The sequence below is a fragment of the Procambarus clarkii genome, chromosome 59 (genome assembly GCF_040958095.1).
Source record: "Procambarus clarkii isolate CNS0578487 chromosome 59, FALCON_Pclarkii_2.0, whole genome shotgun sequence".
Classification (NCBI taxonomy): Eukaryota; Metazoa; Arthropoda; class Malacostraca; order Decapoda; family Cambaridae; genus Procambarus; species Procambarus clarkii.
Window position 1 is genome coordinate 24,363,074 of NC_091208.1, and position 24,287 is coordinate 24,387,360.

The 24,287-nt window shown below is 42.9% G+C and overlaps 1 protein-coding gene across 2 annotated transcripts in view; it reads right to left on the reverse strand.

Annotated features, from left to right (window-relative positions):
• Window positions 1-24,287, reverse strand: part of LOC123768223 (putative ATPase N2B) — a 67,487-nt gene that overhangs the window by 21,685 nt on the left and 21,515 nt on the right. For both annotated transcript variants that reach the window (XM_045758674.2, XM_069307045.1), the window contains 3 exons: window positions 19,858-20,028; window positions 18,192-18,308; window positions 5,877-6,002 (listed from right to left, as the gene is read on the reverse strand). In XM_045758674.2, coding sequence (XP_045614630.1) covers window positions 5,877-6,002; window positions 18,192-18,308; window positions 19,858-20,028 — 414 coding nt within the window. The remainder of the gene's footprint in view (window positions 1-5,876; window positions 6,003-18,191; window positions 18,309-19,857; window positions 20,029-24,287) is intronic.

Genomic DNA, 24,287 nt, shown 5'->3' on the forward strand with positions numbered 1-24,287 from the left:
TACTATACTATCACTAGCCTGCTATACTATACTATACTATCACTAGCCTGCTATACTATACTATCACTAGCCTGCTATACTATACTATACTATCACTAGCCTGCTATACTATACTATCACTAGCCTGCTATACTATACTATCACTAGCCTGCTATACTATACTATACTATCACTAGCCTGCTATACTATACTATCACTAGCCTGCTATACTATACTATCACTAGCCTGCTATACTATACTATACTATCACTAGCCTGCTATACTATACTATACTATCACTAGCCTGCTATACTATACTATCACTAGCCTGCTATACTATACTATACTATCACTAGCCTGCTATACTATACTATCACTAGCCTGCTATACTATACTATCACTAGCCTGCTATACTATACTATACTATCACTAGCCTGCTATACTATACTATCACTAGCCTGCTATACTATACTATCACTAGCCTGCTATACTATACTATCACTAGCCTGCTATACTATACTATCACTAGCCTGCTATACTATACTATACTATCACTAGCCTGCTATACCTATACTATACTATCACTAGCCTGCTATACTATACTATACCTATCACTAGCCTTCTATCTATACTATCACTAGCCTGCTATACTATACTATACTATCACTAGCCTGCTATACTATACTATCACTAGCCTGCTTATGCTATACTATTACTTACTATCACTAGCCTGCTATACTAGACTATCACTAGCCTGCCTATACTATACTATCACTAGCCTGCTAAAGCTATACTATAACTATCACTAGGCCTGCTATACTATACTATATACTATCACTAGCCCTGCTATACTATACTATCACTACCTGCTATACTATACTATCTATCACTAGCCTTGCTATACTATAACTAATACTATCACTAGCCTGACATACTATACTATCACTAGCCTGCTATACTATACTATAACTACACTAGACTGCATATATATTACTATACTATCACTAGCCTGCTATACTATACGATACTATCACTAAGCCTGCTGATACTATACTATATATCACTAGCCTGCTATACTATACTATCACTAGCCTGCTATACTATACTATCACTAGCCTGCTATACTATACTACTATCACTAGCCTGCTATACTATACTATACTATCACTAGCCTGCTATACTATAACTAATCACTAGCCTGCTATACTAAATTACTATCACTAGCCTGCTATACTAGACTATCACTAGCCTGCTATACTATACTATACTATCACTAGCCTGCTATACTATACTACTACACTAGCTGCTATACTATACTATCACTAGTCTGCTATACTATACTATCACTAGCCTGCTATACTATACTATCTACTAGCCTGCTATACTATACTTACTATCACTAGTCCTGCTATACTATACTATCACTAGCCTGCTATACTATAACTACTACACTATGCCTGCTATACTATACTACTCACTAGCCTGCTATACTATACTATCACTAGCCTGCTATAGCTATACTATCACTAGCCTGCTATCACTATACTATACTATGCACTAGCCTGCTATACTATACTATACTATCACTAGCCTGCTATACTATACTATCACTAGCCTGCTATACTATACTATCACTAGCTGCTATACTATACTATCACTAGCCTGCTATACTATACTATACTATCACTAGCCTGCTATACTATACTATCACTAGCCTGCTATACTATACTATCACTAGCCTGCTACTATACTATACTATCACTAGCCTGCTATACTATACTATACTATCACTAGCCTGCTATACTATACTATCACTAGCCTGCTATACTATACTATACTATCACTAGCCTGCTATACTATACTATACTATCACTAGCCTGCTATACTATACTATCACTAGCCTGCTATACTATACTATCACTAGCCTGCTATACTACTATACTATCACTAGCCTGCTATACTATACTATACTAGCACTAGCCTATACTATACTATCACTAGCCTGCTATACTATACTATCACTAGCCTGCTATACTATACTATCACTAGCCTGCTATACTATACTATCACTAGCCTGCTATACTATACTACTATCACTAGCCTGCTATACTATACTATCACTAGCCTGCTATACGATACTATACTATCACTAGCCTGCTGCTATACTATACTATACTATCCACTAGCCTGCTATACTATACTATACTATTACTAGCCTGGCTATACTGATACTATACCTATCACTAGCCCCTTGCTATACTACACTGAGCACTAGCCTGCTATACTAATACTATACTATCAACGAGCCTGCTATACTATACTATACTATCACTAGCCTGCTATACTATACTATCACTAGCCTGCTATACTATACTATCACTAGCCTGCTATACTATACTATACTATCACTAGCCTGCTATAACTATACTATACTGATCACTAGCCTGCGATACTATACTATCACTAGCCTGCTATACTATACTATACTTCACTAGCCTGCTATACTATACTAACATCACTAGCCTGCTATAACTAACTATACTATCACTAACCTGCTATACTATACTATCACTAGCCCTGCTATAATACTATACTATCACTAGCCTGCTAGACTATACTATACTATCACTTAGCCTGCTAATACTATACTATCACGAGCCTATACTATACTAGCACTAGCCTAGACTATACTATACTAATCACTAGCCTGCTATACTAATACTAATCTATCATAGCCTGCTATAGCTATTACTATACTATCACTAGCCTGCTATACTATACTATCACTAGCCTGCTATACTATACTATCACTAGCCTGCTATACTATACTATCACTAGCCTGCTATACTATACTATCACTAGCCTGCTACTATACTATACTATCACTAGCCTGCTATACTATACTATACTATCACTAGCCTGCTATACTATACTATCACTAGCCTGCTATACTATACTATACTATCACTAGCCTGCTATACTATACTATCACTAGCCTGCTATACTATACTATACTATCACTAGCCTGCTATACTATACTATACTATCACTAGCCTGCTATACTATACTATACTATCACTAGCCTGCTATACTATACTATCACTAGCCTGCTATACTATACTATCACTAGCCTGCTATACTATACTATACTATCACTAGCCTGCTATACTATACTATACTATCACTAGCCTGCTATACTATACTATCACTAGCCTGCTATACTATACTATCACTAGCCTGCTATACTATACTATCACTAGCCTGCTATACTATACTATCACTAGCCTGCTATACTATACTATACTATCACTAGCCTGCTATACTATACTATACTATCACTAGCCTGCTATACTATACTATCACTAGCCTGCTATACTATACTATACTATCACTAGCCTGCTATACTATACTATACTATCACTAGCCTGCTATACTATACTATCACTAGCCTGCTATACTACTATACTATCACTAGCCTGCTATACTATACTATCACTAGCCTGCTATACTATACTATACTATCACTAGCCTGCTATACTATACTATACTATCACTAGCCTGCTATACTATACTATCACTAGCCTGCTATACTATACTATACTATCACTAGCCTGCTATACTATACTATCACTAGCCTGCTATACTATACTATACTATCACTAGCCTGCTATACTATACTATACTATCACTAGCCTGCTATACTATACTATCACTAGCCTGCTATACTATACTATACTATCACTAGCCTGCTATACTATACTATCACTAGCCTGCTATACTATACTATCACTAGCCTGCTATACTATACTATCACTAGCCTGCTATACTATACTATACTATCACTAGCCTGCTATACTATACTACTATCACTAGCCTGCTATACTATACTATCACTAGCCTGCTATACTATACTATACTATCACTAGCCTGCTATACTATACTATCACTAGCCTGCTATACTATACTATCACTAGCCTGCTATACTATACTATACTATCACTAGCCTGCTATACTATACTATACTATCACTAGCCTGCTATACTATACTATACTATCACTAGCCTGCTATACTATACTATCACTAGCCTGCTATACTATACTATACTATCACTAGCCTGCTATACTATACTATACTATCACTAGCCTGCTATACTATACTATACTATCACTAGCCTGCTATACTATACTATACTATCACTAGCCTGCTATACTATACTATACTATCACTAGCCTGCTATACTATACTATACTATCACTAGCCTGCTATACTATACTATACTATCACTAGCCTGCTATACTATACTATACTATCACTAGCCTGCTATACTATACTATCACTAGCCTGCTATACTATACTATCACTAGCCTGCTATACTATACTATACTATCACTAGCCTGCTATACTATACTATACTATCACTAGCCTGCTATACTATACTATACTATCACTAGCCTGCTATACTATACTATACTATCACTAGCCTGCTATACTATACTATACTATCACTAGCCTGCTATACTATACTATACTATCACTAGCCTGCTATACTATACTATACTATCACTAGCCTGCTATACTATACTATCACTAGCCTGCTATACTATACTATACTATCACTAGCCTGCTATACTATACTATACTATCACTAGCCTGCTATACTATACTATACTATCACTAGCCTGCTATACTATACTACTATCACTAGCCTGCTATACTATACTATCACTAGCCTGCTATACTATACTATACTATCACTAGCCTGCTATACTATACTATACTATCACTAGCCTGCTATACTATACTATACTATCACTAGCCTGCTATACTATACTATACTATCACTAGCCTGCTATACTATACTATACTATCACTAGCCTGCTATACTATACTATCACTAGCCTGCTATACTATACTATACTATCACTAGCCTGCTATACTATACTATACTATCACTAGCCTGCTATACTATACTATCACTAGCCTGCTATACTATATTATCACTAGCCTGCTATACTATATTATCACTAGCCTGCTATACTATACTATCACTAGCCTGCTATACTATATTATCACTAGCCTGCTATACTATACTATACTATACTATCACTAGCCTGCTATACTATACTATCACTAGCCTGCTATACTATATTATCACTAGCCTGCTATACTATACTATCACTAGCCTGCTATACTATACTATACTATCACTAGCCTGCTATACTATACTATCACTAGCCTGCTATACTATACTATCACTAGCCTGCTATACTATATTATCACTAGCCTGCTATACTATACTATCACTAGCCTGCTATACTATACTATACTATCACTAGCCTGCTATACAACCTTGCATGCCAAACTCGGTAAGTTCAAGCCTTTATTATTCTTACACTCTTTACATTTCCCAGATTTACTATTCAGTGATACCCTCACAGTTCTCACCTTCCACCACAACATTATCTCAAACATTCTGGCAAGTTCTTCACACCTCATTATTCATTTTTTTTTCATCTGCATTTAATCATTTTTAAATTTGTCCTTCTCACTACCTGCAGCAGTTGCATGTTTTTGCTTCTTCACAGATGTGCTTACTACCTACCTCCTTCACAGAAACATCTGCTGGTATTCTACTGTGATATTTCTAAATATCTTTTATCATTTTTCTTCTTGATGGATTCATTATTATGGTGATTCATAATTCCCTTCTGATGCCCTTGATTTGTGTTACTTCAGATATCATGGCGGGAATATGATATCTGAAGTAACATATGATATCTGCTGCTCTTGCTCCTTTCTTTCTATAAGAGTTTCCCTTCAGAATCCATTAATAAAATATTATAATGTTAATTTAAGTATAAACATTCATTTAATAACTTTAAACTACAGTACTTACTCTATTACAAAGCTCCTCAAATGTGCTATCCAATACACCACCACAAGTCTTCTGAAATGTCACACTTCTACCACCATAAGTGAGGATGCGTGGTCGGACAATATCTGTCTCCTCTGCACTGAAGAGCTGGAAAAAATTATTATACTGTATATATATGTGTATATATGTATATATGTGTGTGTGTGTGTGTGTGTGTGTGTGTGTGTGTGTGTGTGTGTGTATGTATATATAACATTGTATTCGCCAACTTTGCCAGACAGTATGGTTTTCGATCTGGAAGATCCTGTGTATCGAATTTATTCAGTTTCTATGATGGTTGGGTTGACTGCATCTATCTGAACCTAAAAAAGGCTTTCGACAGAGTTCCACATAAGAGGTTGTTCTGGAAACTGGAAAATATTGGAGGGGTAACAGGTAAGCTTCTAACATGGATGAAAAATTTTCTGACTAATAGAAAAATGAGGGCAGTAATCAGAGGCAATGTATCGGACTAGAGAAATGTCACAAGTGAAGTACCACAGGGTTCAGTTCTTGCACCAGTGATGTTTATTGTCTACATAAATGATCTACCAGTTGGTATACAGAATTATATGAACATGTTTGCTGATGATGCTAAGATAATAGGAAGGATAAGAAACTTAGATGATTGTCATGCCCTTCAAGATGACCTGGACAAAATAAGTATATGGAGCACCACTTGGCAAATGGAATTTAATGTTAATAAATGCCATGTTATGGAATGTGGAATAGGAGAACATAGACCCCACACAACCTATATATTATGTGAGAAATCTTTAAAGAATTCTGATAAAGAAAGAGATCTAGGGGTGGTTCTAGATAGAAAACTATCACCTGAGGACCACATAAAGAATATTGTGCGAGGAGCCTATGCTACACTTTCTAACTTCAGAATTGCTTTTAAATACGTGGATGGCGATATACTAAAGATATTGTTCACGACTTTTGTTAGGCCAAAGCTAGAATATGCAGTGGTGGTGTGGTGCCCATATCTTAAGAAGCACATCAACAAACTGGAAAAAGTGCAAAGACATGCTACTAAGTGGCTCCCAGAACTGAAAGGCAAGAGCTACGAGGAGAGGTTAGAGGCATTAAATATGCCAAAACTAGAAGACAGAAGAAAAAGAGGTGATATGATCACTACATACAAAATAGTAACAGGAATTGATAAAATTGATAGGGAAGAATTCCTGAGACCTGGAACTTTAAGAACAAGAGGTCATAGATTTAAACTAGCTAAACACAGATGCCGAAGAAATATAAGAAAATTGACTTTCGCAAACAGAGTGGTAGACGGTTGGAACAAGTTAGGTGTGAAGGTGGTGGAGGCCAAGACCGTCAGTAGTTTCAAAGTGTTGTATGACAAAGAGAGCTGGGAAGACAGGACACCACGAGCGTAGCTCTCATCCTGTAACTACACGTAGGTAATTATACTTAGGTAATTACACACACACAAATCATCGATAGATACAGCGATAGCAGGCGGCTTGACATCTGCGAGGCACTACACATCAAGAAGTCAACACCAGCCATCAACAGCCAATCAATGCACAACTATATTCTACCCACTTCAAGACTCCGCACCAATATAGAAGCATCAAAAAATATGGGCCAATAGGCCCTTTGCAGTTACTTCCATCCTTCCCTTTAATTTACCCAATTTATACCCATTGTTTCCTGTTCTATCTTGTGTTGAAAGTTTTGTTCACCTCATCCAAAACTGTTGTAACATATCACCTCACCCAAATGCGGGTATATAAGATGAAAGCTGTTTAAATGATAGCATACAACTCTGTTTAGTGTTTACAGGTTATAGTTGTGTGTGTGTAAACTAAAGTCTTTGAAAATGTAATAAGTTATTACTGAAACGCGTTCAAGTGTCGCGTCAGACTAAAAATAAAAATTAATTTTGGAGAATTGATTTTTCAATTACCATCGACAGTGAAAAGAAGCATAAGAAATATTGAGAAAATTCGTGTTAGAATTATTAATCTTACTTTTTCGGTCATATTTAATAATATATATTTACAAGAAAGACTGCTACCAAAATATACTAATATATATATATACTGTATATCCATATATAAAATTTATTAATCTTGTTATTTATTTATATATAATGTATCAGCTCGCTAATCCGGACTACAGTGGCACCTCGATTAACGAGTTTAATCCATTCTGGCACCGTGCTAGTTATGTGGAAAACTCGTCTTAAGAAACACATTTCCCCATTTAAAATAAAGGAAATAAATTTAATCCGTTCCACTCCCAAAAACATCCATACTTGTATGACATTTTTTAATGTAAATATAATACTGCACATGTAATTATAAATGTTTTGTTGTACTGTTTTCATTTTTACTTTACCTTATGAAGAGTTGTTGCTGACTTGAGGGAGACGATGGGGAGGTGGGAAGGAGGAGAGGGGTTATGGTGTGGAAGGAGAATCCACCTCTGAGTCAGGTGGGCTCTCTCTTCTTGGGAATTTCACCCCACTGGGACCGGGTTGTGGTTCACTATCACTGGCTCTTCTTTTCTCTACTTTTGCAAAGAATGTATCTATTGACAATTGCTTTTGTCTTTGTTTTAGGATGTCCCTAAAATGAGACAGCAAATTGTCATTAAACATGTTCACACATCAGGGTGATGTTTTTCCATGACTGCGGTCACCTTTTCAAACATTCCCAACACTTCCCTGATCTCACTTGAAGAGGCAGAAGCATCCTCCCCTACCTCCTCCTCCTCCCCTGATGAGAGCTCTTGTGCCTCCTCTTGATTAAGCTCCTTCTGAAGTTCCACGAGTTCCTCAGTGGTCAGTTCCTCACTGTGCTCCTCCACTAACTCCTGCACATCAGCAGCATCCAACTCTAGACCCAAAGTTTGCCCCAGAGCAACAATATCATCTACTAGATGCACTTCCGGGTCTTCCACAGGTGCAGATGCAGTTGCAAGTGCAGGACCGAAACCTTCGAAGGCTCGCTCAGGGACACCCTCAGGCCACAGGTTACACCATGCAGAGTTTAGGGACCTCCGTGTCACTCCTTCCCAGGCCTTATCGATCAAACGTAAGGCACCCAGGATATTGAAGTGGTTCTTCCAGAATTCTTTGAGGGTCAGCTCTGTATTGTCTATCACATCAACACACCTCTCCAACAAGGCCTTCATGTAGAGTTTCTTAAAGTTTGCAATGACTTTGTGGTCCATAGGTTGGAGGAGTGGAGTGGTATTGAGAGGAAGGAACTGGATGGTGATGACCCAGAGAAAAGCGCAAATAAATCCAGAGGGATGCTTGTCGTGTGCGATACAACAACAACACTGGCGTCGGAGGCATTCGAGAATTTGCGAGAACCCGCGAGATGCTAGGAAGCACCATGTGGTTTTGCTCGTTAATAGAGGTGAAGCTCGTCAATAGACACAAATTTGCTGAGAGTGGCTTGCTCGTTACTTGAAATGCTTGTAAATAGAGCCGCTCATTAATCGAGGTGCCACTGTGTATGGAAAGGACCCCCAGCCGGATTATCACTTTTTCCGGATTAACGTACGTTTTCACTGCGGAAGTCCAAAAGTAACCATTTCAAACTATTTTTATACCACAGACAACATAAATTGAATTGCCTTTCCACATATAATTATAAAATATTCAACTAGAAACCTCAATTTACCTTGTTGTAGTTCATCATCTTGATTGATGCCACACATCTTGAAATTAAGAATTCTTGACAATTTATATAACCTATTCTAACACAACACTAAAATTAACACTTAAAATTACTGTACAGTTCATGAGGCAAATTTAGTTTTGACTGCCAGCTGCTGAAGCCACACTGGTTGAAGGCGCTTGACTTGCTTGTGACGCAAGTCACAAATGGTTGAACCTAATGCTCAACTCATGCTCTACAAACATCATTGTGTGGTAACTACAGACATGTTTATTCAGTTGTGTATATATTTTTTTCACATGACGATGTAATTTATTCTTATGGTATTCGTAACGTTGTTCTTCCAGTTGCCCTTCTATGAATATATCCCTTTAGGGCATTCTATAGCAGACAATTTGATACCAAAATGAACTACGTAACACAAAAATTGAGGTAAGAAAACTGAAAAAGAGTATATACATTTTAGTTGGGGTGTTACGGGTATGCAGGTGGGTGTTCCCTCACAGGCAACGCTGGCCCGATTTTTGGGTTTGCTGTGGATAGTGCGCTGGGCTTTTGAATCCTATATGCATATATCCCTTTCGAGAATTCTATTATGAACAATTTGATATCAAAATGAGCGACATAGCACGAAAATTGAGGTGAGAATACTGAAAAGAGTACACACATTTTAGTGCATATGTTGTGGGTGTGCCGATGGGTGCGCACTCACGGGTAATGCACGGCATATTTTCTGGTTTGCTGTTTGTAACATGCAGGGGGTTTTAGACTTTATATGCATATATCCTTTTAGAGAACTCTATTGTGTACAATTTCATACCAAAATGAAAGACGTAGCACGAAAATTGAGGTGAGAAACCTAAAGACAGAATACACATTTTAATGCAATTGTGTGCTCACGGGTAACACTTGGCTGAATTTTGGGTTTGCTGCGGGCGGCACGCCGGGCATTTTGACTTTTATATGTATATATCTCTTTAGAGAATTCTATTGCGAACCATTTCATACCAAAAGGAAAGACTTAGCACAAAAATTGGGGTGAGAAACCTAAAGAGAGTACACATTTTAGTGCAGTTCCGTGCTCGTGTGAAATGCTCGACAGACCATGGGATGGGCTGGGGCGCTAGGCCAGGCAAAGTATTCATCCTAATATTTTCCAGAATACGACCCACCAAATCATTTAACAACCAGGTACCCATTTTACTGTTGGGTAAACAGAGGCTACAGTTAAGGATTGGCGCCCAATAAATCCACCCCCGGCCAGAATACAAACCTAGGCCAAAGCGTTCGCGAAATGCCAGGCAAGTGTCTTATCACTACGGCATGGGATGGGGGGGGGGTTACTGCTATTTATATAAATATAAATTAATATATATATCGTATATGCTGACGTATATGTCGACATTTGAAGCCTAAAAAACCAGTGTTGAATGCAATGAATTGAATGCAGTGTTGAATCCATTTTCTGGGTGAGACCCGGAGGCTCCCTGGAGCTATCCAGGTTGATATGGATATATTAGACTTCGGCATCAGTCAATGTGAATAGAGTTCTAGGCCTACCAGGGACCACGAGCCAGAATCTGGTCCCCTCAGAGAGGCACGAGGAGCAATAGCCTATATAAATGCACATGTGGTTATGGAGCATTCTATGCCTGCCATCGACCGGGTCAGGCACCCAGAAAGGTAAGCATCCCAAAACAATTCTCTATTCTGGTTGAAACTATTACTGAAAGTCAAATGAGTGGACAGAATTCCCCACATGAAAACAAGCAAACAAGCATGACGTCACCACATGCCATGCCACCGTCTGCGCAGCTCCCCCTTCCTGGGAGCGGAAGCCCCAGACCCCCCTCACGCCAGCTACTCACACCTCAGTTCTGGGTCTGGATGTCAAAACACGCAAAAAAATGCCGACCGGAGGGAGGGAGGGAGGGATGCCAGGAAGCCTCTGGGTCTCAACCCAGAAAATAACGTTTCTTTACATTCAACGCTGGTTTTCTGGGGGAAGCCCCATCGGCTCACCAGAGCTACTTACCCAAAGATAAAAACAAAAGGTACTTTTGGTCGGCACTTGCTCCTCAACTCGAAGTCGAAAACATGCCCATGCACTCTGTCCCAGGTCCAGATTCATGGAATTCAATATTTATAAAGAAATGCAAAGTGCCAGTAGCACAGGCACTCAGTATAGTCTGGAGGAAGAGCTTGGACATGGGGGAGATACCAGATGCACTTAAAGTACCAGACATAGCCCCTCTACACAAGGGAGGGAGCAAAACATTGGCAAAGAATTATAGACCAGTTGCACTAACATCGCACATAATAAAAGTATTTGAGAGTCAGGTCACCAATTTCATGGAGACCAATGACCTTCACAACCTAGGCCAACATGGATTTCGAGCGGGAAGATCGTGCCTCTCACAGCTACTTGAGCACTACGACAAAGTCGCCGAGGCATTAGAAGAAAAACAGAATGCTGATGTGATATACACAGACTTCGCAAAGGCTTTCGATAAATGTGACCATGGCGTGATAGCACACAAAATGAAGTCAATGGGAATAACCGGTAAAGTAGGATGCTGGATACTCAGTTTTCTGTCAAACAGGACTCAGCGAGGTAACGGTCAACCACATAAAATCTAGTCCAAGCGCAGTTAAAAGCTCTGTTCCTCAGGGTACAGTCCTTGCACCACTGCTGTTCCTTATTCTCATATCAGATATAGACAAAAATACAAGTCACAGCTTCGTAACATCCTTTGCAGATGACACAAAAATCAGTATGAAAATTACCTCGGCTGAATACACTGAAAATTTTCAAGCTAATATTAATAAAGTTTTTGACTGGGCATCAGAAAATAACATGACGTTTAACAGTGATAAATTCCAGGTACTCAGGTACAGTAAAAATGAGGACCTTATACATAATACAGGGTACAAAACACAATCAAATCTGCCCATAGTAGGAAAACAGTATGTAAAGGATTTGGGAATAATGATGTCTGACAACCTAACGTTTAGGGAGCATAACCAAGCAAATATTGCGACAGCCAGAAAAATGATAGGATGGATTACGAGAACTTTCAAATCCAGGGATCCCATCACAATGGTTGTACTCTTCAAGTCATTTGTGTTGTCCCATCTTGAGTACTGCTCAGTACTCACTTCCCCCTTCAGAGCAGAAGAGATTGCTGAAATACAGGGAATACAGAGAACATATACGGCACGCATAGACGCGATGAAGCACCTAAATTATTGGGATCGTCTCAAAGCCCTCCAAATGTACTCACTAGAAAGAAGACGAGAGAGATATCAAATAATATACACCTGGAAGATACTGGAGGACCAAGTACCAAATCTACACAGTAAAATAACAATGTACTGGAGTGAACAATATGGAAGAAAATGCAGAATAGAACCAGTGAAGAGCAGGGGTGCCATAGGCACAATCAGAGAACACTGTATAAACATCAGAGGTCCACGGTTGTTCAACACCCTCCCAGCGAGCATAAGAAATATTGCCGGAACAACAGTGGACATCTTCAAGAGGAAACTAGATTTATTCCTCCAAGGAGTGCCGGACCAACCGAGCTGTGGTGGGTATGTGGGCCTGCGGGCTGCTCCAAGCAACAGCCTAGTGGACCAAACTCTAACAAGTCAAGCCTGGCCTCGGGCCGGGCTTGGGGAGTAGAAGAACTCCCAGAACCCCATCAACCAGGTAACCAGGTAACTGGCTGCAACCGCCGAACCAAAGCAACACTGGCCAGACGAGGCCCGGGAACATTGACCAGGTAGCAAGCAGGCAGGACCCTGTTCGACCACCAAAAACCCCGTGCCCGAATGTCATCCCAAGACATGTTACCGAAGATGGCAGCAAACGCAGCAAACTTACGAATGTCGTGGGCACCGGGATAGATTGCCGCCTGGTTGGACCAAATAACCCTGCGGACGACCTGAGAGACCCGAACCTGAGAATAGGGAAGAAAGAAAACGGTGTCAATCTAAAGCGCGTCCCCAGATACAGAGGCTGTGGTGCACAAAAAAATAGCAGAAAGCCGCAACCGTACACAACACATGATGTACCCCCGGCCTAACCAACCAATCAACAACAACCCAAGGGCCCCCTTGGAAAGCAGACGTCTCTTTCTTCACCAGAAAAGTAGGAGAGGGCTGCAAATGAACAAACCTATCACCAAAGCCAAAAAGGGCCAAAACCCGTGCCGGAGGAGAACATGAAGCTCCCCGACCCGACCCCCCAAAGACCAACGCCAACAGGAAAAAATGAGTCTTAGAGAAACAGTCCTGAACTGAAGGGGCCACTACAAATTGAGGGGAAGAGGGATAGGAGGGATCCCTGTCCTATAACCAGGACGGCTCAGATGGCACATGAGCAGGCCGAAGATGAAACGCCTGAAAGCAGGCTCGAGACAGCTTGCAAAATGGCGCAGAAGTAACATCAATGCTGAAAGCAAGATGCAGCAGGTTCCGCCAGCACTACACGATACGAGGCGACAGTATTCGGCATAAGATAACACTCCTGGAACAAGCAAGAGAGAAAGAACAAGACAACAATAACAGAAAATGAAGTACACCTACGAAGAGACAAAAAGAAATGGAATGACCGCCAGGAAACTTCATACTGCCGCTGAGACGAAGCTCGCAGGTGGGACACCATCAGAGTAGCTACCTGATCACTATATACTGGCAGTAGATGGTGATAGACCCAAGTCAAAAAGACCAAACACGAAGACTTGTGGAGAAGATCGAACCAGTCTTGTAACGGACCGGACCGATCTGATGAAACAGGCGGAGCCGCAGGAAAACCTCTGGGTTCGGAGACCGAGCAAGCAGCACCTGAAACCAAGGCTGGGCTGGCCACCATGGGGCCAAGAGGACAACTCTCCCTTGGTACGTCTCTAAGCGAGCTAGAACCCAGAAAACTCAGCAGAGTCACCCAAAGTGACCAGCCCCAAAGAGCCAAAGACCGCAGCAAACTTCCACAGTTCGGGCAATGAACCACCGGGAAGCAGTCTGAATGGAGCCTGATCATCGATCCGCGAACAACCTGAACCCTCCGAAGTGACATAAACACTGCCGCGAACTCCTGCACCATGCTGTGGGCCCGACGGAAGGACGGTAGCGCCATGGCACTGAACCCCAAAAAACCCGAAGAGGAAGCCGGCAATGCAGCAGCCGACGCAAGGCACTCGGAGGACGAACCCAGCAGTCACAAAAGAGGTGGAAGGGACATCCCTGAAGGAACCAGAACAGCCGATGAAGCCAAACCCGACCCAGTGGGTAGACCATCACGGCAAAGTTCAGGCTCCAGCACAAACCCCCGAGCAACCACCGAATGACCTGGGAGCCCCCCAGAAACAAGCGAAGGTGGGAGCGAAGCCGAAGCATAGACTACGGATGGAGAGACAAGGAAGCGGTCCGAGAGTCCCACACTAAGACCCAGCCAAGTCCGAATCTGAGTGGGAATCAGATGGGACTTCCGCCAGTTCGCTGGGAACCCGAACATGGCGAGCTAGGAAAGAACCAAATCCCTGGCGAGCACACACACGAACTGGCTGGGAGCCCAGACCAGCCTGTCGTCGAGGAAGGCCAGCACCCAAAGACCTAAGAGATGTAGACGGGCCACCACAACACAGGTAAAGCAGTGCTAACACACGAGTTGTCAGGTTCAACCCGAATGGGAGACCACGAAAGCAGTAACCGAGATGCCCCACAACAAACCCGAGCCAATCACTGAACCCCGGATGAATCGGGACGTGCCAATATGCATCCCGGAGGTCCAGAGACACCATCCAAGCGCCTGGCTCCAACAGAAGCCAGACCTGAGAGAGAATAGTCATCTGAAAAGAGGGGCAAAAGACCCAAGAGTTCAGACAGGACAAGTCCAGAATGAACCGCAGGTCCGCACAGTCCTATTTTGACCACACCCAAACGTACCTACTCCAAGAGACTGACCCGACTGAGTGCAGGAGAAGAGTCCTGCCTCACCAGTCCTGAACCCCCCCGAAGGAGGAGGGGCCACCCAACACCACAGCAGGCTGTCGGAAACGGCCCGAAAAGCCCACAAAGCGTGAGACCAGGCGTGAGTGAACATAGCGAGCCTCCCCCCCCCCTTTCATCGTCCCATCAACGGGGCAAACCACAAGAACCTGACTTACGCACAGAGCAATCTCCGCACCGACCAGACAAAGATGGGTCCAAAGGTGGCGTCAACCCAGAAACTGGCGCTAGTGGCCTACCACGACAAGAGGAACCCCGAGCCCAGGCATGACCCTTCCAGGACCCCCCCCCCAGACCCCCAAAGGATCAACAAGTCCAACAACGGATGACAACTATAAGAGGCTGCTTGCAGAAACTGCCCAACTGCAGACTCTGCAAGCAGCAAGGGACAAAAGGGAGAAGAAAACCTAAGAGCCAGAGCCCAGGCAGATTCCAAGAAGGAAGCAAGCACCACTTGCCGACACGCGAGACACGAAGCGAAAACTGCGACACTGCATCCTGCAGGATCGGCACAAACAGCTTCAGCAGCGCAGATGATGCACGAGCAGCCAAGACTAAAGCACAAGACCCAGGAACGGCCCCAAGCGCCTCTACACCCTCCACAAGCCAATCCAAAGATAGCTCCAGGAGGGAAAACAAACACAAGACTGAAGCCAGAAAGCCACGAGCGCACAAGTCCTCAGCCACAAGCGCAAACGAGCCAACGACATCATGCTCGTTTGCTTGCTCGTTTTCATTTGGGGAGTTCTGTCCACTCGTTTGTTTATTTTCGTCGTTTTTACCAGAATATGGGTTTGTTTTGGGGCGCTTACCTTTCTGGGTACCTGTCCCGGTCGATGGCAGATATACAATGCTCCAAAATCACATGTGCATTTCTATAGGCTATTGCTCCTCGTGCCTCTCTGAGGGAGCCAGGTTCTGGCTCGTGGTCTCCGGTAGGCCTAGAACTCCACCCACATCAACTGTGGGTGGAATTAGGGATATTCATATCAGCCTGGATAATTTCTGGATAGAAGCCGTAGGGGCTTCTCCCAGAAAAAGGAGCCATCATGTACAGCTGAATTTCATCAAGTAATCATTATCATTACCGCATTTCTCACTTTGATAAAAGTAGAGAAGCACTTGCCTGAAAAGGAGTAGAAAGTTTTGAAGGGTTAAAGTTATTAAAAGAACTGTATTGTTATAATACTGTTCACACTTCGTAACATCAAAGAAAACTAGTACGGCATCACCACTCCCTGGCAAAATGTTCAGAGGAGTATCTCAAACATTACTGGATGGAAAATACTTCACATGATTTGGTACAAATACCAATTAATATTCATTCCTTCATTACAGCTAATAATTCTGCTCCTGGCCTTCCCTTGTATGGTTATCACAAATACAAAGCTTCCGTATAATTTTGTTAAATAACATCCTTGAACGAACCTTATTTTACACGACTTAGATTAGCTATTCTCGATTCAGTTTAGTGATCCTGAAGACAAACATGAAAAAACGGAACTCTCAGGATAAAGCGCTAAGTCATTACGACTATATAGCTCTTGGAAGGGACCATGATAAGGATTTGGGATGGGACAGGGAAGGGGGGGGGGGGAGGAAATGGTGCCCAACCACTTGATGTTCGGGAATTGAAGTCCAACGTGCATAAAGTGAGACTGTCGGTCAACCATGCAGCCCAAGTGGTTGAGGAAATATGAGTTTATAAATAGTTATGAAAACTAACTGTTGCCATGGAGTTCAGATGTGAGAAATCTCCATGAACATTATATAATTAGTCCATGGTCACCTTAATGCAAAGCACACTACACAGTTGGAAGCAAGTACAGTAGTAACTTGATGGACATACTTCAGATAATGGGTTATCTTGAGGTTATCTTGAGATGATTTCGGGGCTTTTTAGTGTCCCCGCGGCCCGGTCCTCGACCAGGCCTCCACCCCCAGGAAGCAGCCCGTGACAGCTGACTAACACCCAGGTACCTATTTTACGGCTAACAGGGGCATAGGGTGAAAGAAACTCTGCCCATTGTTTCTCGCCTGCGCCCGGGATCGAACCCGGGACCACAGGTTCACAAGTCCAGTGTGCTGTCTGCTCGGCCACACCGGCTCCCACACTATACAGTTTCCCCAATATGGGGGACAGGAAGCCCATACTTAGGCTTATCTAGGTCCCACTAAGGTAATTACTGACCTTCCCCAGGATGTAACCAACAATAATTGTCTATCTCCCGAGTACCTTTAGTGCTGGATGAACAAAGTTATCAGATCAAATGAAAAGTGTCCAACCATCTGTCCTATCACGGGAATCAAGACTGTGAACCTTGGTTGTAAGCTAACAATGTAGACTACTGTGCTCCAGGAATCTCAAAATTTGTATTGATGTAAAAGGGAGTGAATATTGACGCAGGTTGACTACATGTAAACTTTTATAACTGGATGCAACACCATTTGCACATACTGGAGAAAGTCTGTTAGGATGTTAATATTTAAAACATGCATAAGATACTGTGTACTTGAATACATTTGTCTAAATCTGGTTAAAGTTGTGATAAAGTTTTAAATAACAAAATTTAATCAAACTAAAATACTGTAGTAAATATATAAATATGACGAATACAAAACATACCTTGAATAATGCTTTAACTTCGGCATCTGCATCACATTCTGATTTAATGAAGAACACCTTCTTGGAGCCCGAGAGGTGTTTTGTCCGATAGTCAATGCCCGAGTCCAGATTCATAACCTGAAAATTATAATTAATATTAAGACACATTTCCATGCATAAAATGTCATCAAAACCATTACCCTATTTCCACTTTTCATGAGGAAAGTCAAAAGGAACGTACATAATGTATAGAGAAAGAAGGCTAATCCATTCACCATATTTTTCAAAATTAACCATCATAACAACGAATCAACGCCAGCACATTACAGTTTCAAGCAACTAGAATAGTGTGATTCCTATGATATGCCATCTATATTGGTTTTAAATATTTTCTTTTGAACATATATTCACACACATTCAGCTCTAATTCTGACACAACTCAAACATAACGTGATGTATCTGAGAAAATATTGTTTCTGGGGAGTCCAGAGATGAGAGATGGAAGAAGTTAAGTGAGAATTTGTGGTGGAGGTCAAAACTGGCGCCAGCGGCCTACCACGATGAGAGGAACCCCGAGCCCAGGCACAACCCAGAAAGAACCCCCCCACCTTCCCCGAGACCCCCAAAGGACCAACAAGTCCGACAACGAACGGAAACAGTAGTTTCAAAGCATTATATGACGGTGCTGGGAAGACAGGACACCACGAGCCTAAAATGGGATACCACCATGTTGCCTGAAAAGCTGTGTGTATTAGTGGTTTTAAACATAATATGTACTAGCTCTATCTAGAAATCCAACATTGTTTGTAATGCATCTTGTATGTATGTACTTTTACCTGAATAAACATTTATTATTATTACTACTATTATTATTATTATAATTATTATTATAATACCTCTCATCCTGTGACTACACTGAGGTAATTACAGGTGGACATCAGTGACAGGACTGAGTTCTGTTGACATGGGAAGCCAGAGCTCCCAATGGTGATGCCACTTAGTGCAACTAGTGGGTTCTACCTAACTGTTTGGTGGATCGTTTGTGTAGGTATTTGCTGCTTTATTTCTCGTCTCTCTGAAAATCTTTCAATTGTCAGTTTATTTCCACATACTTCCTGGAAGTTTCCTTGATGAGAGTGATCGTAATAATCCCCTGCTCATTTCTGTGAGTGAGCACCAAGTTCTTGCTCTGGTCTCCAGTAGGCAATATGGACACCAAGGGCTAATATGACTCATGGGTGGAGCTACCTCACAAGCTAGCTACAGAGAACCACTCTTCAGCTCCTCCAGAAAATAAACTTGCAACATGCCAGCAGAAACTTTAGCTTCATTTCGCACTAATGACGAATTCAGTTACTGAATTTTAAAACCTATAATACCAACATTTTGACAATATAACAGCATAGTTGAAACATGTATTAAGACATTTTTGGCAAGATGTAACCAGACCCAGATCTAATCTGATGCTTATAATAGAACAGGAATCAACTTGTTACACTACCTATGATGTCATAAAATATATACAAAATTCCATACAAGGTTAAAAGTAAAGGTTTATGAATAAAGTTTGATAGTCACTATTATATAGTCACTAAATACTTAATAGTTTATCTAATAAGGCATAATACTGTTCTGTACATTATATATTTTTATATGTAATCTATCAGGAAATTTAAAGACTGCTTACCTTACAATGAGATTTAAGTATAGGAATGAATGGTAAGAAATTTGATCTCTGGAGTCCATTCTTATACAAGTCTTCTGGTTTACGATTGCCAGTTGCTATGACAATGATGCCATTATTAAATAGTTCTGTAAATAATCGCTTAAGAATCATAGCATCACCAATGTCTGTCACCTGTCAAAAAAATAACCATAAGTGAAATCATTTGAAATAAACATATTATAATAGCAAAAGTGGGGTTCTAGAGCTGAAGCTCTAGAACAATAAAAAAAAAACAAAGATAGCATAAATAACACTAAAGGAGGCAGCATTATTAGCAATTAAGAGTAAAATGCCTAATACTAAGAGATTTAAACTATAAAGCACAAATAGGGAGTTGGGCAAAGCTCACAGAAGAAACCCAAACAGAACAGCTACTAGACTCCAGACAAACTTGCTGGTGTAACAAGAAGCAACAAGGATAAGAGAAGAATACAAACCAGCAAGGCTAAAATTAATATTAGCTCAGAGTGAAGCTCATATTGAGGACACAAAATATAAGATCCCGCTTGGGGCCACTGACCACAGTGTTTAGTTTTTTTAATATATAGCATGGCTCAGAGTATGAAGAATGGAACAGGGATGAATGAGGAAATTCTAAAAATTACTAGATTATCATAAAGGAAAGTACAGTACAAGAAAATAAGCAAGAATCTAGATGGGATAAAATAGGAGAGAAACCTAAATATGTTTGACCAAATACTAGAAGGTGAAGGGACGACGACGTTTCGGTCCGTCCTGGCCCATTCTCAAGTCGATTGTCCAGGACGGACCGAAACGTCGTCGTCCCTTCACTTTCTAGTGTGTGGTCTGATCAAACTACTTCAGCCACGTTATTGTGACTCATCGCCTGCACAACCTAAACATGGAAAACAGCAGTGATTGATGTGACCCAGACATGTAGAAGCTACCGACAGCTTTATACAAATTTAGAAGGAAACAAATTTAACTGAATTTACTTGGAGGCTAACTTCAATCTAGTGGCCTCAATAAGAACAGGAAGCCAATGGCAAGTCAAAGGTCCCCTCCCCATTGTTCCAGGGAATTTTTTGCATCCAATTTTGCATTTACGAATTCAGCAGATAGGCGATTCTATGGGTTTATAACTCTATGGGTGAAAAACATCGTTGAATGTAGTGAAATGTGATTTTCTGAGTGAGCCCGAGGCTCCCTGGAGCTATTGGGCTAATGTGTGATATATTAGACCGGGGCATTAGTCTATGGAGTTCGACCTACCGGGAACCACGAGCCAGAACCTGGTCCCCTCAGAGAGCCACAGGGAGCAATGGAAAATCCCCTTGTGGTTGAGGGTTTTCCTTATCTGCCATCAACCGGGGTTAGGCACCCAGAAAGGTAGGCATCACAAAACAAACTCCACATGGTAAGAAAATTACAAAGAAAACCAAGCAGAGAGGCAGAACATCCTCCAATCTCAAGCAGACAAGCAAACATCACACTCTACTGCAGCACTGCTCGTCCACGCAGCCCTCCCCTCCCCGAGAGAGGGAGGGTGGAGCTCTGGACCTCCCCGTGCTGGCTACTCAGCACTCCAGTTTGGAAGCTAAACTTCAAATAACACGAAAAACTGCAGACTGGAGGAGAGGGAGGGAGAGTTGCCAGGGAGCCTCCGGGGCTCACCCAGAAAATGGCGTTTCATTACATTCAACCCTTTTTTTTGTGTGGGGACCCCCCTTCGGCTTCCTGGAGCTACCTAACCAAAGATAAGGAAAAGAGGGACTTACTCAGGAGGTGTCCGCCACACACTCCTAAACACGAAGTCGAGACAACTGGCTGCAATCTGCAACCCAAAGCAACACAGGAACACCCAGGAGCACGAACGTTAACCAAATAACAGGCGGCCAGGACCCTGTTCGACCTCCAAAATCCCTGCACCCAAATATCAAGCCCAAGACATGTTACCAAACACCACAGCCAATGCAGCAAACTTCCTAATGTCATGGGCACGAGGAAAGACCGCAGGCTGGCTAGACTCAATAACCCTGTGGACGACCTGAGAGACCCGAGCCCTGGAACAGGGAAAAGGTACACCAGATCTGCCCTAAGCACATCCCCAGCCACCGAAGTCGAAGCGCTGCAGATAACAGCGAAGAGCCGCAACCGGACACAACACATGAAGCATCCCCGGCCTGACCAACCAAGCAACAATGACCCAAGGGCCCCTCAGGAAAGCAGGTGTCTCGTTCTTCACCAGAAAAGAAGGCTGCAACCGAACAAACCGACCACCAGGACCAAAAAGAGTAGAAACCCCTGCGCCGGAGGAGAGCATGAAGCTCACCAACCCGACCCCCAGAGGCCAACTGCCAACAGAAACAGAGCCTTGGAAAAACAATCTTGAACCACTTCCACAAACTGAGGAGAGGAAAGATAAGAGAACACCCCATCCAAGGACCAGGATGACTCAGGTGGCACAAGAGCAGGCTGGAGGTGAAACAAACCACAAGAAAGCTTACTGGAATGGGGCAGAAGTGACATCCACCCTGAATGCAAGCTCAGCCAGCACCGCACGATACGAGGCGTTAGAATTAGGCATCAAATAACAATCCTGAAAGGCCTGGTACCTGGTTGATACCTGGTTGATGGGGTTCTGGGAGTTCTTCTACTCCCCAAGCCCGGCCCGAGGTCAGACTTGACTTGTGAGAGTTTGGTCCACCAGGCTGTTGCTTGGAGCAGCCCGCAGGCCCACATACCCACCACAGCCCAGTTGGTCTGGCACTCCTTGAAGGAAACAATCTAGTTTCCTCTTGAAGATGTCCACAGGTTGTTCCTGTAATATTTCTGATGCTCGCTGGTAGATAGAAAATAGGTAGATAGGCCAAGATAGAAAAGGACAAGACAACTCGATCAGAAATAGAAGACAACCTATGAAGAGAGAAAATGGCAGAAAAAACGCCAGGAAACGTCGTACTGTCGCCAAGACGACACTCTTAGGTGGTACACCATCAACGAAGCCACCTGATCACCATACAGATGGTGATAAACCCGCAACAAAAAGACCAGATGCAAAGAGCGGAGGAGAAGACCAAACCAGCTATGTACCAGACAGGATCAGACCTGCTGGAAGAGGTAGAGCCAGTGAAAAACGTCCCGGGTTCGCACACCGAGCAAGCAGCACCTGAAACCAAGGCTGGATGCCGGCCACCAAGGGGCCACAAGGACTACTCTTCCCTGGTAGGACTCTATCCAAGCTAGAAGCCCGAGGCAACAGCTGGATCAGGAAAAAGAGGTACAGGTAACCCACACCTTGACCAGTCTTGCCGAAAGGCATCCACCGTGACAGCCTTGCAGTCGGGGATGGACGCCACATAGATCGGGAGACCCTGAGACCACGCCGACATGAAGAGTTCCAGATCCGGGAGTCCGTACATCCTGGCAGAGCCAGCTGAAGGAGTCAGTCAGTGTCGACCGTCCATTCCGTGGACAGGGAAATGAACCGAGACAGGCCATCCGCCAGGACACTGGACACTCCCGGATATGAACAACACGGAGAACCAAACCCCGAGAAGCCAGCAGATGAGCCACTCAAAGCGACCAGCCCCAAAGAGGCAAGGACCGAAGAGAACACCTGCGGTTCAGGCAACAAACCAATGGAGCACAGTCCGAAAGGAGCTGGATGGTCAAACCCTGAGCAACCTGAACTCTCCGAAGCGACAGCCAAACTGCCGTAAACTCCCGCACCATGCTGTGAGCTCGGCAGAAGGACGAACCCCATTTACCCCCTGGCTGGCCTGGCGAGCACTGGTCACAAAGCCCCAGCTGAGAGATGACTGCATCCATGAACACAACGAGTGAAGGCTCATGTAGGCGCCAAGGCACTGAACCCTGAAAACCTCTTAAGAGGAAGCTGGTGACGCAGCAACCGATGCAAGGCCCCTGGAGTACGAACCCAGCGATCATGAGAGAAGCGGAAGGGGTGTCCCCAAAGGAACTAGAACAGACACCAAAGCCAAACTCAAACCCAATCAGCACGGTGAAGTTCAAACTCCCGCACAATTGCTCGAGCAACCGCCGAGTGGCCCAGGACTCAACCCCCCCCCCCCCCTCTAGAAACAGCCAAAGGTGGGACCGCAGCCTCAGCAACGCCTCCAGGAAGAGACATGGAAATGGTCCAAGAGTCCCAAATAAGACCCAGCCAGGTCCGAACCTGGGACTGAACCAGATAGGACTTCCTCCAGTTCACCAGGAACCCGAACCCGGCAAGCTGGGAAAGAGCCACACCCCTGGCGAGCAGACAAGCAGACTGGCTGGGAGCCCACACCAGCCAGTCGTCGAGGTAGGCCAGGACCCGAACCCCTAGCAGATGCAGATGGGTCACCACGACCCAGATAAGACGCGTGAATATGCGAGGTGCCAGATTCAAGCCAAAAGGAAAGGCA